This window comes from Anabrus simplex, chromosome X, assembly GCF_040414725.1.
Source record: "Anabrus simplex isolate iqAnaSimp1 chromosome X, ASM4041472v1, whole genome shotgun sequence".
NCBI classification, from domain to species: Eukaryota; Metazoa; Arthropoda; class Insecta; order Orthoptera; family Tettigoniidae; genus Anabrus; species Anabrus simplex.
This window is the reverse complement of record NC_090279.1, coordinates 164180418-164197457: the sequence shown is the minus strand read 5'-3', so window position 1 is coordinate 164197457 and position 17040 is coordinate 164180418. Positions and strand designations below refer to the sequence as shown.

At 37.4% G+C, this 17040-nt stretch overlaps 1 protein-coding gene across 1 annotated transcript in view; it reads left to right on the top strand.

The window, feature by feature from the left end:
• The window catches only part of LOC136886745 (fatty acid synthase), a 367163-nt gene that overhangs the window by 120576 nt on the left and 229547 nt on the right, over nt 1–17040 (top strand). Inside the window, exon 12 of the mRNA XM_067159549.2 lies at nt 8698–9002. Coding sequence (XP_067015650.2) covers nt 8698–9002 — 305 coding nt within the window. The remainder of the gene's footprint in view (nt 1–8697; nt 9003–17040) is intronic.

The window sequence follows — 17040 nt, the reverse complement described above, 5'->3', positions numbered from 1 at the left end:
AATTAACAACAGAAGAAAATTTTTCCTATAATACAATATTATACAATTTACGCTAACAATGTTTTCTATTAAACACACAGCTCATCCTTAATAAATTTATATTGTTTACAAAATTCTACGTATAATATCTCCTGTACTACTTACAAATATAGTCAACTGATATACAGTATGTGGAATTACTTCAAATGATACTATACAACTGGTATAACATTAATATTTACATTGCATTTATTTATTTACTTTTTTTTTTTAATACCCATTCTGGATCCTAAGTAGCATAACGACCTGCTGCGTCTTAACCAGAGCCCCTTTTGCCACCACTTTTCAGAGTTCCTGAAGGGCCTTCACAGCTACCGTAGCGGTCCCAGGGCCCTCGAAGTCCCCACTGTACTTCACCCCTACAGGCAGTCCCCTACTTTGGCTGTCCAAACTCCTTAGACCAGGGGATGGAATTAATTTATTCACACACTTTTTTTTTTATTTGCAATAACCTGCACTGGTCGAATGCCCTCTAAGACTTCATTTATTTTCTGTGTTGCTGTTTATTCTCTTCTTGAATATCTGTACAGATTTTGGAAAAGGATCAAACACTACCCCTGGTAAACTGTTCCACTCCTTCACACCCTTCCCAATGAATGAAAATTTACCCCAATCGCTTCTGCTAAAATTCCTTCTAATTTTATATTTGTGGTCAGTCCTGCCGATATAATTATTTTCCAACTGAAGCCTCTCACGGATATCTCCCCATTCTTCTTCTCCTGTATAGGCTCTATATAATCCTATAAGTCTAGTTTTCTCCCTTCTCTTACTTAAAGTTTCCCACCCAAGTTCCTTTAACATTTCTGATACACTACTCTTTCTCCTGAAATCCCCTGTTACAAATCTTGCTGCTTTCCTCTGCACACTATCTATTTCTTTAATTAGGTATTCTTGGTGAGGATCCCAAACACTGTTTGCATATTCCAATAATGGACGAACCATACTCAAGTAACTTTTTTCTTTTAATTCTTTGTTGCATCCTTTAAGTAACCTCATTATGACATGTAATGATCTGTATGCTTTCCCAACAATGTCATCAATATGACCATTCCAGTGCAAATTACTTTCAAATCTCACACCTAAGTATTTGCACTTGCCATCTTTTGGGATAACTACCTCATCCAAAGTATATTCAAATTCAGTTTTAAAGCTCCTGTTTGTAAAAGTTGTAACAGTTGATTTGCCTCCATTAACCTTCATATTATTTTCTTCAACCCATTGTTGGATACTTTCAAGGTCCCTTTGTAATTCTGAACAATCCTCAATGTTGTTTATTTCTCTATAAACAATTATGTCATCTGCATACAATCTTATTTTTGATGTTATATTGTTCCCTAAATCATTTGCGTATATTAAGAAAAGTAACGGACCGATTATACTACCCTGTGCAATTCCCTTCCAAACTTTCTCTTCCTGAGATACATTATTTTCTACTTTGACTTTCTGAACCCTTGAATTTAGAAATGCTTTTATCCAACGTGTAACCCTTACGTCCAATCCTATTCCCTCCAATTTCTTTAATAATATTCCATGTTCCACTCTATCAAAGGCTTTGGAAAGATCTATGGCTATGCAATCTAACTGACCTCCTGAATCCAACTGATCTGAAATGTCCTGCTGAAATCCCACCAATTGTGCCTCACAAGAAAATTTCTTTCTAAATCCATACTGGCTCCTCATGAACCAATTTTTATCATCACATATCCCTCTGATGTACTTCGATATTAAACTCTCCAGAATTTTACAAACTATACTGGTCAGGCTGATTGGTCTGTAGTTCTCTGGTTTCCTTTTATCACCCTTTCCTTTATAAATTGGTATTATTATAGATTCCTTCCATTCCTTTGGTATTACACTATTATTTATGACATAGTCAAAGAGAAATTTTAAATAAGGCACTATGTACCACCCCATTGTCTTTAATACCTCCCCAGTAATTTGATCACTTCCTGCAGCTTTTCCTTGCTGAAGCAGTTGGATTTCTCTGAAAATATCTTCGTTTGTGAATGAGAAGCTTCTTGTTTCCCTCTGTCCCTCTCCCTCTCTATCTTCTGTTTCGGTTTCCAACTCTTGACAATCATCTACTGAATCTCTAAATTCCCTACTAAATAGGTTTGCTTTCTCAGTATCTGTTAAATAGTGTTCACCCCCTTCTCCCACCATTGTAGGAATTTGGACTCCTTTTCCTTTTTGATTCCTGATATATGAATACAGCTTTTTCCATTTCCCTTTGTGGTCATTACCCTCTTGAAGTATGCCATTCATATAATTCTCTTTTGCTTCCTTTTTCACTCTATTCAGTTCCCTCATTAGCTGTTTTCTAGTTTCTCTACTCTCCCTACCCTCTTTGATTTTCCTGTTTACTATTCTACATTTTCTTTTTAATTTTCTTATTTCCCTTGTATAATAAACAGGGTCTGAGGTCATTTTATCCTTCTTAACAGGTACAAATCTCTTCTCTCCTTCCCAAATAATTCCTTTAAATTTAGCCCAAAGTGTATCCACATTACTCCCTTCACTTATCCAACAACTGAATTGTGATTTAAGGTAAGTCCCAAATTCATCAACTTTAGTTTTTCTGTACAATTTCCTTGTCTTGTGTAACCCTCTTATTAAGCCTTTTTGGTACGAGTCCTACATCCATTATTACAGCCTTATGGTCTCTTATTCCTTCAATTACCTCAGTTTTATCAACAATTTCCCATGGTTTAACCAAGAATACATCTAGTAAGTTATTGAGACGAGTCGGTTCTTGTACTACTTGTGTAAATCCTCCCTCCCAAATTAACTTATTTGCCAGTTTCTGTTCATGGGCTTCACTTGCAGCTCCTTTCCATTCAACTTCAGGCAAATTTAGATCTCCCCCAATTATTACCATATCATTATTATTGTTTTTATGAGTATAATCTATTATTTTTTCAAAGATTTCCATGTCTCTTTCCTCTCTTCCAGGCCTGTATGTTCCTATAATTCCCACCTCCTTCATATTGTCACAAACTAATTTTATCCCTAATATTTCATCCCTTTCATCGGTAAACCATTCATGTGAACAGTAAGTTTCCTTCACCAGAATAAACACCCCCCCCTCCCTTTTTATCTCCTCGGTCTCTACGATAGACTGTGTACCCTTCTGGAAATACTTCTCTATTACCCACCCCTTCTTTCAACCACGATTCCACTCCTATCACCACATCAGTGTCATAAGATTCCATCAATGTACCGAATTTTAATTGTTTATTTACTACACTCTGACAGTTTACCCCCAGTTTACACCCAGTATAAAACCTCAAATACAAATCTTTAAAACATGTCAACCTTATAAAATTCTTACTAAAAGTATTGTGCACAAAAATAATAAAGTCCACAAGTAATAAAATCATCTTAAAGATCACTGGAATATCTATCCTGAATAATTTGAGTTAAATATTCTTGTATATAATCTTCTTTGAGCAGCAGAGTGTTTCATCAATCACACTGCTGCCTATTTGATCAATATGGAATTAAAGAAAATGTTGTGAAATATATGTGTATTAATTCATCAGATTAACATATCTCATGGAGGCTTAAGATGTAAACATTGCGAGGTTGATGTTGATGCTTAGATAAGTGCACCTGATGGGTTCCAGTGAGAAACAATCACCATCAGGTTTGGTGAATTTGTAATGTCAGTTACCACGAAATGTATCCTAGGAGATGTAGAAAGGAATGTGTTTCGGGATGAAACAAGCAAAGTGATTCTCTCTATAAAGAATGTATGGGAACAGAAAGTCATGAAGTAGCTGAGGAGCTTCACATAGCCTGGACACATCACACAGACTAAAATGGACAGAGTCTGTTGAAAAGCTGAACTTCCAACATTCAAGCAGGACAGCTTGGAGCCTTCTGAGAAAGCATGCAGCAAATTCTTTGGGCAGAAGAGAGCAATATAGTATAACACCTAATGAGATTGCTCGACATACTGTAGCAATTTAATATTAAAAACTTCATATTTGGTCCGTATTGAAAGGAGACTAACACATAATAAAGGAGAGTACAAATGATCCACCTTATATCAATACAAAATATGTTGCTAATACAAGATCACAACATTTTTATTAGGGACTGGTTTCCATGTCCTTGGACACCATCATCAGCCACAACAGGTCAAATGAACAAAGATATATATATTACAATATAAAATATAGACCATTAGTAATAAAATGACATAAAATGGGAGAAATATACAACGTGATGGTGCTTAAAAGTCGTTCTTACTAAATTTTCAAGTTAGAGACTTGATGGTCAGATAATAAAATAGGAGTGAAAAAATTAACAAATGGTTTTATGTTCTCTGCGAAACATAAAGAATTTCACCTTATTTTCTTGACACGGCATAAACCCAAAAGTCTATACAGTATATCATCTCTATAAGTACGGGCCGTGAAAGCATCAATGGCAAATTAAGATTGTGAATGAGTTCAAATATCTTGTGGAAATTATAACCTGGAACACAAAAGAGAAAACATTGATGAACAGCAGAACATCTAAATTGAAAACAGCACAGCAAATCACCTGGCCAACTTATTTTTTTTTTTTAAATCTCTCTCCATGAGCGCTAGATCTGACATTACAATACAGTTGTAAAACCCAAAGCAACTTATGCTAGTGAAACATTCTTCAAGTTGAACACTAAATCAACAACCAATAAACTGCAGAAAGTAGATAGAAGAATCATCAGGACAATCATCGATAAGAAACACCAACTTGATGGCCAATAGAGATTATTACCTAATGAAATGGTATATCGTAAAAGCGAATCAATAATAGATACAATGCGGAAAAGGAGGATTGCTTTCTTTTTCTTTTGGTCATGTATTCAGACTACCAGAAACTTGAATAGTGAAGTGGTTATTTAGTTACTTGTGGAAAAATAAAACAAAGAACACTTGGTTCAAAGAGATCATGAAAGATTTAGAAGAATTAAATTTATCAATGCTCCAAATTGAAGGCAGAGAAGAAGAGGATTCTAAGGAATAAACACTTACAATTCAAACTCATAACATCTGAACGAAGGAAGTTCACCATTACTGACCACCAAAGGGCAGCCACGTCTGACAGGATGAAGAAGTATTGGAAGCGGAAGAAGAAGCTGAAAAGCTGACTCTTCTTCTTCATCTTCTTATTGTTTTATGACCGCATAGGATCGTTTTAGCCAGTCCATCGTTCAGGTCTCTTTGAAGGGATTGTTCGGGCTTTGCAGTCCTCCCAGTACTTCTTCAGATGCTCCGATACTTGTGCCCTTTCCTCGGTTGAAAATGTGCGTGTTGTGGGTTTGTTTCAAGTAAGGGTAAAGAGGAGGATTGTATTCTTGAGTTTTTTTTCAATTTTATCTTATTTGCGGTGTCTTCTGTTATAAGGCCTATTTTTTGCTGATCCTTTCTTACCTCTCTGATCCATTTACATCCTGCTCTATTTAATATTGTTAGACTTTAATATATATAACTGATTAAAGTGCTCCAATTGGGCATAAAGTATGTTAAAAAAATCCCAATATTTAGGGGTAACCATGGACTGAATGCCGGCCCCGCATTGTAGGGGTAGCTTGCCTGCCTCTTACCCGAAGGCCCCAGGTTTGATTCCCGGCCAGGTCAGAGATTTTTATCTGCATCTGAGGGCTGTTTTGAGGTCCACTCAGCCTACGTAATTACAATTGAGGAGCTATCTGATGGTGAGATGGTGGCCCTGGTCTAGAAAGCCAAGAATAATGGCCGAGGGGATCCGTCGTGCTGACCACACGACACCTCATAATCTGCAGGCCTTCAGGCTGAGCAGCGGTCACTTGGTAGGCCATGCCCCTTCGGGGCTATTGTGCCATGTTTTTTGTTTTTTGTTTTTGGTGGACTGAATACTGTCTTTCAAGAAACACTTTGAAAACACAGCTGCCAAAATTAGAAGCTGCAGTAACACATTCAAGAAGCTTTGTGGCCTTCTTCAACAACTCTTAGGAGCTCTGCTTTAGGTCTGGTCTTCTCTGCAGCTGAATACTGAGCTTGAGTTTGGTTGAAGAGCCCTCATGTTAAGTTAGTCAACGCCCAATTTAACAGTTCCATGAGATTAAGCACTGGTCTGATCAGAGCAACTCCCACCTATTGACTTCCAGTTCTCAGCAACATCTCATTTGTGCAGGAAAGCTACTCTCATTTGAGAATACAAGAAGATCATAGGAAACCCAGATCTGCCTATACATGCAGACATATCTGACTTCAATACGAACTAGCTAAAGACCAAATATCCAACAATGATTTATGCTCGGAGGTTAACAGAGAGTCGTTTTTATAAAAATGCCCAATGAAAAGAAGAATGGAGGTTAAACATCAGCCCTGAGGTTTGGTCGTGGAATTTGTGCTGGATCTCCTTATAAACAGGGCAAAATTCCATCTCCTCAGTATGAGTGTTGTGCCCATGTTCAGTCTACACAGCACGTAGTGTCCGAATACAAGATAAGGGCATATCAAGGAGATTTATTTGATTTTCAGCTGGCAACACCTGCAGCCCTACAGTGGATCAGCACATTAGATCCGAGGCTATCAGCCCTTCTTGTCATGTGTCAGTGTTAATAGTTGTAAATATCTGTACATAATATTGCCATACAATGAATAAATAAATTCATTGCCTGGCAGTGAATTTTTATTGTACAGGGTGACTCAAAATTCCATTAACATTTGATGAGGCAATACTTCACAGAATATTGGAGGTAGAGAGGTAATAATTGACACACATGATTGGCATTACATGGGGTTTTAATGACACCTAAATAAAGTACACAACATGACCAACAGATGGTGACAGACAGCAACATGTCAGGTACAAATGGCCACACATGCTTGACATGGAATGTGATCTTATTGACACCAACAACGAATGCACAAACAGGCCAAGAGTGCTGGACAGCAACACATCAGTGATGTCATATGAGCTGTCATGAGAGAAGGCATCAGATGTGCCTGCAATCACAGCATGTTGATGTTATCAGAAAAGGCTCTGTTAGTAAAGCTTTAGTACCGTAAAATGGGGTAACTTCGGCCAATTTGTTGTATATTTTTAAAATTAAAATGTGAAATATTCCCTCTAATTTTCTGAAAAATTTAATATAAGTTCTGCCATGTTTGTTCTTCATTTTAAAATATGAACATAATTCTAATTGCTATTCAGTAATGAATTATGATTATCGAAAGAGTGGCCATAAAATTAACTCAAGAAATGAACTTTCCTTCAATCTAGTGTTAACTTCGGCCACTGTGAATGTTTTTAAAAACCTGCAGAATGTCCAGTATCAACAATCACAAACAAATTAAAATTATTTGCAGTAAATGCAAACTCGTGTCCTCATCCCGAGGTGATGCAGCTCTTTTCAGGCACACCCCCATTGGAGGTGAGCTGCTTGTACCATTTCAACCACATACCAGCCCTCCTGCCATTCTTAAATTTCTGGCAGTACCGGGAATCGAACCCGGGCCCCCGAGGACGGCAGCTAATAACACTAACCATTACGCTACGGAGGCGGGCATTATTTGTAGTGAAACAGATGTATAGTGGTCAAATTCACATTTTTCCCAAAGAAGAAACTATTTTATTTAGCCTAAGCGTACAAGCATTGTATGATATTACAAATTACATGTTGCATTGCATAAATATTTGTAATGGTACAAAAGATAATAAATAAAAGGTACGAAAATCATAAAGCCCAATTGTATGGAGAGAAAAGGAGCTCAGAAAAGAAGCAGTCTTGTAGACTGTCCTCATAATACTCTTCTAAATTGGAAAATGTCTGGGCTGTCAATCAAGTTCTTAAATGTGTATCGTCCATGTTAACTGATATTCGTCTATTTATCATTGAAAATGGGAACCGTCTTTCCCGTCCCTTTTGGGATAAACTTTCCCTTTTATTGTTATTGTGCCTTTATTAATCTCTTCTAAAGCATTCTTGAAGCAAACAGGATTGTAATTACAATATCCGCGGCCGTGTAAAGTTTTCCTGTATGTTCTTGGCATGGCCGAAGTTACCCCGGAAGAGGACAACTTTTATCATAAAACTATTCCCTGAAAAACCTATTTGAATAAAATGCATCAAATTTTGTTGATCAGTTACCAGACATACTTACATTTTGACCCCATAAACCACTGGAATGGAGAATCGAATGCTGGGGCTAGAGAACAGTTTGTTTTCTGCTGTTACCAGACAAGACAATAGTTGGGGCTGCGAAAAAAATTGTTTCACTCAACAATGAGCCCACCAATGTTCTTTGGACTACCGAGAGTTCATAGAGCATTCTATTGTATATGTATTTCAGTTGTTGCAAGTAGTTCATCTTTCTCAGTATGGGAGGCAGGAGAAAATAAGTGTTGCTGTTTGTCATTGGCCGAAGTTACCCCACTTAACAATACTTCATTTTGTGTCAATAAAACCGCATGTCATGCCAATCATGTGTGTCAATTATTACCTCTCTACCTCCAAGAGACAAGGCATTGATTGCCTTTAGACACTGATGATGACCTCCAATATTCCATGAAGTTTTGCCTTGTCAAATGATAATGATCTTTTGGGTCACTCTGTACTTAAAAATGAAGCATTTAAAAAAAATTATTACAATTAATCCAAAAATTTACATTTGTTTGCAGAACATATCAAACCCCAAGCCACGATCCAGACAGTGGGTGAGTTCTTCTGTGCCTGAAAATGAAAGGAATAATTCAAGAGCCAAGTTAGCTTCACCAGAATATTTCTACAACTGTCTTCTTGGCTGCAGTCTATTCGAGGATGCATTTCAACAGGTGCCAGATAATGCTCTTGTCATAGAGCTTTCCCCAGAAAATGATCTTCAGAGTTTACTACATAAACCAAGCCGCAGGAATATTAAAGTCTTCAGTTTAACACCTACATCTGGGCATAGTGGAATAGAACAATTGTTCATTATGCTTGGGCAGTAAGTATGATATAAATTTCCCACAACTTATTCATCAACTAACCAATCATGTAGTACCACAAGGTTCAATTCCTAGTCAATGTATATTTTAAATTTATATAAATGGTATAAGTACTGTAAAACTCGAAGGCAAAATTTTGGTTTCCCTCATCAATTGAAATAAAAATCTTGTAGGTTTTACCTTGTTCAATATGAATACACTGTTATTAGATGGTTCTTACAACATATATTTTATTGCAGAACTAGTTTCGGTACTCGTTTAGGCACCATCATCAGCTGCATAATAAGTCAAGAAAAACTTGGAGATATAACAATATAAAACGACATATTGATATAATTAACTCCTTAATATCTATCTAATGTTAAATTTAAAAACTCTAATTTACAACAAGTCACAAGCGTTAACTTGTTGTAAATTAGAGTTTTTAAATTTAACATTAGATTGATATTAAGGAGTTGACTTATTATGCAGCTAATGATGGTGCCTAAATGAGCACCGAAACTAGTTCTGCAATAAAATATATGTTGTAAGAACCATCTAATAACAGTGTATTCATATTGAACAAGGTGGAACCTACAAGATTTTATTTCAATTGTGATCTCAGTTCAATACGGGCAAACAGGATGAAGTTCCTCCAGTTCCCTCATGTTTTAAAGACTGCCTATAACCTATTTCACAAACCACTAAACAATACATGCATAATTTATTAACTTTCTGTGTGTACTAATCCTATTCAAGCCAGATGGGACTAATTTTTGCAAACAAAACAAAAATAATTATGGTCAGAACGGATATATAGAGAAAGAATTGCATTTATTTCTGCTTCCCCCATTTGGAGGCTGCCATAAAGAAATTTTACACAAAAAGTTGATTGATAACTACAAGGGTCATATAAATTATGTCTATAAATGATTGGTATACCCTATTATAGCCTACTTAATAAAAATCATATCAGTCAATAATTTTGAAATCCATGAGGAACTACTTATAGGACAAAGATATAACTAAGATAATTTCTTACTATTGTTAAAGAGCCTTTCAGGGCTACTAACCCATTGCCCTTAATAAATTGGTTATTCAAATTAAATTTCTTATAAAAGTTGTGAAATGTGTAAGTAATGGTGCCTCTTGCTCCCTGTTCAGTTGAAGAGTTATCCCAGTTTTAGGAGTATTGCAATGGTAAGATCAGCATGACCAACAAGAGCTTGTTCCAAGCATACACATTTCATTAAGTAAGTTCCATTTTACCGCCATGCTCCCAATATGGGATAGCTGTAAATATATAAAGAAATAATTAGAATTACTGGATGGTATTAAATTCTTGGCAAGTCATGGAGGACAACTTCCTCAGCAGCTTGTAGTTGTTAGGGATGTCATTCTACTCTATCCATTCTTGGAGTCTCCTTCCATCCATCCTCATATTCTGCAGCGTACCCTTATTCATGGCTGTGGCTGTTGAAGTCTCCGACATATATTGCAGGATGCTGAAGAGTAGGGAGTGGTTGATTAGACCATACTGAGTTTAAATGCTTGTAAACATTGGAAATTCTCACATTTCTTACCTGGGCCCTGTTTCATAAAACTCAACAGGTGTGACAAATAATCTCAACACTGAAACAACAGGTGATATTATTGGTCCACCTTGTCAATGACCCATAACATCACCTGTTTTTTCAGTGTTGAGATTATTAGATATAAGTCACTACAGACCAAAATGTTCAGAATAATAAAAGATGCGACCTATTTGACAATTATGTCAGATCTGACAAATTTGTCAATATATCATAAAGTTTTTCAATTTTATAAATGTTACAAGTTTTGCTTGCATGGCAGGAAATATATTGTAACTCGTCAAATTTAAAGAACCTGTTTCATAAATGTGACGATTTTATGTCACACCTGAAGTTTACTGTATTACACTCTAGGTGGCTCTGAAGAGCATCGGGCATTGAATACGGATCACAAACGATCTACTGCTTTAACATAAAAAATAACCCTTTCAGACCTGAAAGAAAACTGGCGGTGCTAATTTTTGTTTGTATGTCAAAAACTGACTAAAATGCTCTTAAATACATATATTTTTAGTTTATTCTACAAAATAAAAGTTGACATCTGAAAAAAAGCACCCGCACAATTGTGCATGTCAGAACTTAATTCACTACTTACAAAAAAGAAATATTACCTCAGTGCATGTGAATATACATATGTACATGATCAAATGTTCTATTTTACTGTGTGGAATGTAAACAATTAAAATCTTATACATTTCATTTGTCACGTAGAGTACGAGTTCTGCTTTTACAGTCCTTTTGGTTGGCAGCATCCAGCACTCCTGCATGCATTGCTCAATTGTTCATATCAACATTCAAAACCTCATGGTATTACGTACTGTACCGTACCCAGGGGTAGTAACCCTCTAGGACGATGCCTCCATTCCTGTATAAACATCCGACTAACTCAGGGTTGGGCAGAGAGTGGGTTGGTTGTCGATGGGCCAGGCTAAAAGTCAAAGTTCCTCACTTAAATATAAGTAAATGACAGGAAAATGGAGGTATAACTCGAATGAGAAACAATAATATGGGGTAGGATGAGTTTATTTACAAATATCCCCGAATCATATTAATGGAAAATCAAGTAAATCAAATAATAAGGATGACATAACAAAATCCCGAAATTAAAGAAAGAACTGGACATTAAGAACGTTAATTAACCAAAGAATTAAATGTGAAATGAAATTTCAAGCACAACATTGAATACTTGAAAACTTTTAGAAATATTCTTCTTCTGATTGTCCATTGTTCATTTTATATAATAATATACGTACGGATATACTGATACGTATTCATTTCGGATGGAGTAACACACTTTAAAGTATCACATTGATACGGATTTGTAATTTTTCTGAGTTGTCGCAAGATTAAAATGTTAAAGGAAAATTTAATATAAAAGAAAGTTACGATAAAAGGAAAATTACGATAAAAGGAAAATTAAGATGCAATGGAACATGATATGAATTATGAAAAATACTAGTGACCTTACCCTACGCTATATTTACAATAACCAAAAATAAGCAAAGTATCACATCTATTTACATCGGATAAAGAGAAAGAAAGTCTTACATACTACACTGACTCGACGTGAAACGCGGGTCACCAAAAAGGATCTAGTGAGAACTAGATTGACCATCAATATTACTCAGCACTCGGGCTGTTCCCCATTAAACAACAAGACAATATATCCAAACAACATCAAATATAAAAAACCATCCTGTAAGAGAAAACATATTATTATCCATCATTAATCACGCGGGAAGCAATGGGCAACATTGCCTTCTTCTGCTGCATTTGCACACTCAAAAGCGCGATCATCCGTCACGTATTTCCTGCTGTGCTGTGAGGTAAAAGGAAATGTTGGAACTCAACACTGTACTAAGGCTTGGTTTCTGTCCGCCAAGATTGTATCCCGCAAATACCATCTCATTCACGCTGTCTATGTAAACACGGCCAATAAATAAGCTTGTGAGACAATATCATCTTTCTTCGGCTACACGGAAACTCACGTACAATCGTACTCCTTCCTAGCATGCTTCGACAATTTATTACACACATCAGACTCATTGGTCTGGAATCAATTTCTGTCAATTCTGATAACTAATATTCTCTCAGAAGACAATAGCAGGTACATATTCACTGCACATCATTCTTTCACTTATCAGGCATGCAGTCGGCCTGCATAATCACTTTATAACTCTGCATGCATTATAACCTCTCATATATCTTACAATTCTCATCAGCCTTTTACATTATGAGACCAAGTTCGATTCCCGTACAAATCATTGGGCAAAACAGTTTCCAACCTAAATCAGAAAATCCTATTCTTTCAACATTGTTATGCAGCTCCTTATGGGTCAGCTTCTGAAATACCATGCGTCATGCAATTTAACTGTTACTACCTCTCTAAATGACCAAAATTAAATTGAATTTGCACTCAACGTAGCAAGTGTTTAACTTGGAAATAAGATGAACTTGTCAATCTAATCCTCCTAGCACTAATATACAAGGAAAAGTTGGAATAATACTAAGCTAAATTATCATGCATAAATTAACAACAAATAATCCTAACAACTCCCTCATTATCCCATCTAACTAGTTGTAAATCAAAATAAAAAAATAGAGATCATGCATTTCTCTCTTATCCGTATATACAACAATACAAAGGTGAAATAAACACATGCCGTCAGGCTTACTTTACGTTAAAGAAAATCCCTACACTAAACTGCACTAGTATTTTAACATAACCCGTATAACATTCCATAATTAAAACATGCGCCTTATCTTGGATGACTCCCTGGACACATGGCAGTGGCTCACATCCCTGCTGCATTAGGTGGTTACTCCATGTTGATCACTGCTTTAGCACATAGAAACAATCTTCCTTCTTCCATGGACGGTGCCATCTTCTTGCTGAAAGTTATTGAACACTGCAACACAGAAGGCTTTGGATGAATATCTCTCACCGCTCAATTCTGCACATGCCGAACAAACCCTTCTTGGCTATAAACTCAGCCAACCCACTGACACACGAATGTACTTGAAATTTAACACTTTAGGGTTTATATACACAGTTATTGAGAGCGGCTCGCGGTACGGATCGAGAGTTCCTCGCAAAACGCGACCGACACGAAAATATGAAACAACTGAGAGTCTCTTCTTCACTTCCAAACTGCGGCTACTTATCACCGTCTATTTATCTGTAGTGAACTTTACGCTAATATATGATCTGCAATTAACTCTGCACCAGTTAATTTATTCAACTGCATGACTGAAAAACATTGTTTATCGGTCTTAAAACCATCCACTGTTATTGATATATTCACGTGGCAACTTTCACGTACATTTCTCGGAGCGCACCGAACAACATTCACATCACGTCGGCTTCCGCGATCAGAGTGACGCTCTCCAGAGCTTGAGGTGCTAAGGAAGCATGGCTAACGCCGTTGTAGCAATGGGATTCCTGCATGTCTAGACAAACCACCAATCAGAGTGCTTGCCATTCATAATGACACAATATTAATTATAACATACCAATAAAACACAGTTCAAATAACATCAAATCTCTTCCTATTATTTTTATATTGTACTCCTGATTATATTTCACTTGTAGACCTGTGGAAATCCGCCAAATAACAGAACTGATTTCAAGCAATTGTCCATGTTGGTCAACCTGGGATTATGACTTCGCACGAATCAGACTCCATAGTTACCACATTCACGCGTTCTCATTGGCTGAATATTTCCCTTAGCCAACATCATGTACACGTGCCGAGATGTCCCAACCCCTGGTAACGCTAAGCCTTTCTCACGGTCCCAAGGAAGTATCGCGCAATATCCAGCGACTTGATGTCTCCATGGACTTCCGGTCTCAGCTATCCTGCGGTTCATTACTTTTACCATAAATGACTAAAATTTATATCAATAAAATTTATATATTATGTCAAATAATAATCTGAGTATCTCTTATGGGCTGGCAGGATACGGCTCAGTACGATGTTGTGGGTTCAAAATTTACGTTCGCTAAACAATTTACACACTTCATTGATTACATTCTGATATTCAGTCAAGCTTCTAGATTAATATGGATGCAATAAATACATACCGTACTTACTTTAAGCATTACTGATTCCCGCCATCTCACTGATGAACTGTATTTTTAAACTCTTCTTCCTGCCCCCTAGTGGTCAAGCGATAAATAAAAGCAACTAAAGTACATGCTACGTGTCCCGCACAAGCACTGCAGTCCAGTCTAGCACCAAGAAAACGTCAAATAACCTCAGACATAAACAAAATACAAACCCACACAATTGTGCATACACGGTCTGAAAGAGATAGGTGTTAAATCCAAGACTGAAATTTAACCTACATTTTTGTCCTATCCACTCAGGCAGAATGGAAGTTGTTTTGATAAGATTACAATATTGAACAAGCAAGCCAGAGCACATAAAATTTGCTCTTGAGGTTATATGTATGTTAGGTATTCAGCCCGAAGGCTGGTTTGATCTTTCACAGCTCCGTGAACAGCTGTCATAGATAACCTAAGTGTCGCTGAAGAAGCAGACTAGGGAAATGAGGAGTGAGTTAATTTCCTGTTGCTTTCCTCACCGAGCCAGAAGTTGGTTTGAGTAAATAATTTCTTTGTATTTGTGGCTGCAAATACTGTCCTATTGAATTTATAATGTATTCAGTAGATGTCTTGTTAATATGAACAAAGTAGAGCAAGTTGGCTTGCATTCGGGAGATAGTGGGTTTGAACCCCACTGTTGGTAGCCCTGAAAATGTTTTTCCATGTTTTCCCATTTTCACACCAGGCATGCTGGGGCTGTACCTTAATTAAGGCCATGGCTGTTTCCTTCCCACTCCTAGCCGTTTCGTATCCCATTGTCGCCATAAGACCAATCTTATGATATCGTACGATAAAAATTTCATTATGATGCGTATTGACAGTAGTTGCCTTTGGCTGTAGCATCATATACAACCATTAACCCAATTCAAGGGAGACAGGGCCACCTTCGCTGTCCTCCACTTGAGTAATTCTTGCCTGGCGCATCCACGTCACAGGGATGGGCATCCAACACTCCAGTAGGCTGGAGTGATAGGATGCCTGAGTTCAAACAGGGACCCAGTCCCGTGGAGTATATCATGGAACCCGTGCCAAGGGTTACGGGTGAAGACCTTAATGGCAGCGAAGGCAGAGATGATGATTCTGTACGGCAGAGCTGGCGGACGAGGCAACCCATCCTCTGGGGTAGTACAGCCTTGTGGGATAAGGAGGGATCCTCAAAGGCTAAGGGAGTAAACCCCGAAAGAAAATCCTTCTTTATGTTAGGCCCAGTGAGCCAGTAAAGAAGTAATTGTTTGATTGCTTTCAATGTACGGACAAGCCTCGGATCAAACATACCAGAAAAAAGACTCCACTTCTGGCACTTCAGGAACTAATGATGACCCTGCGAAGGCTGATGCTTATCCTGAAAATGCTAGAAGATATACCGATCAAAGACCTAACAACCAGAATATACCTTACCAAGAAACCAAACTGAGAGTGGAACCCAGAATATAATTGCACTGACCAACAAGTGTGAAGAGATAGTCGACCTGATGGAAAGGAGGATGATTCATATATTAGGAATGAGTGAGACAAAGGCTGCAGAACCTGGAGATTTGATTGCATTAGGGTTTGCAGATGATGTTGCCATTTGGGAAGAAACAGAGCAAGAAATCCAAAGGAAATTAGATTACTGGGTCAAGAAATTTAAGGAATATAAGTTAACTGTGAGTAAGAAGAAAACAGCAGCTATGAAATTGAGTAGAACACCCAGCAAAAGTGACCTCAAACTTCATGGAGATAGAATTGAATGTGTAGAAAGCTTCAGCTATCTTGGAAGTATTGTATCCAATCAGGAGAAATTGGAAATCCCAAGCAGAGTGACAAAAGGTTCCAGGTTCTTCTATCAGGTACGAAATCTACTGTGGGACAAAGCAGTTCCCGTAAAAGCCAAACAAACAGTGTTCATATCTTACCTCCTGCCAATCATGGCATATGGATTGGAGACCTGTATGTTATTGAAAAGAGACATCAGCAAACTGCAAGCATGTGAAATGAAATTTTTACAATCTGCTATGCAAAAAAACAAGAAGAGACAAAATTAAAAATGAGTGCATCAGAAATGACATGCAAGTGACCTGTATGATGGAAGAAAGACTACACATTGCACGGTTGAAATGGTTTGGGCATGTGCAAAGGAAGGAAGAGACTAGAACCCCCAGACAATACTTGGAAATGGCAGTACCCGGAAGGAGACCTGTTGGACATCCCAGAAGAAGGTGGGTGGACCAAATAAATGCAGACCTTATTGAGAAAGGAACAACACTGCAGGATGTGAAAGGAGAGGAACTCTATAATGACAGGAACCGATGAAGGCATATTGTCCACAAAAGTCCTACCCAGCCCGCTGGAAGGATACCTAGATGATGATGATTGACA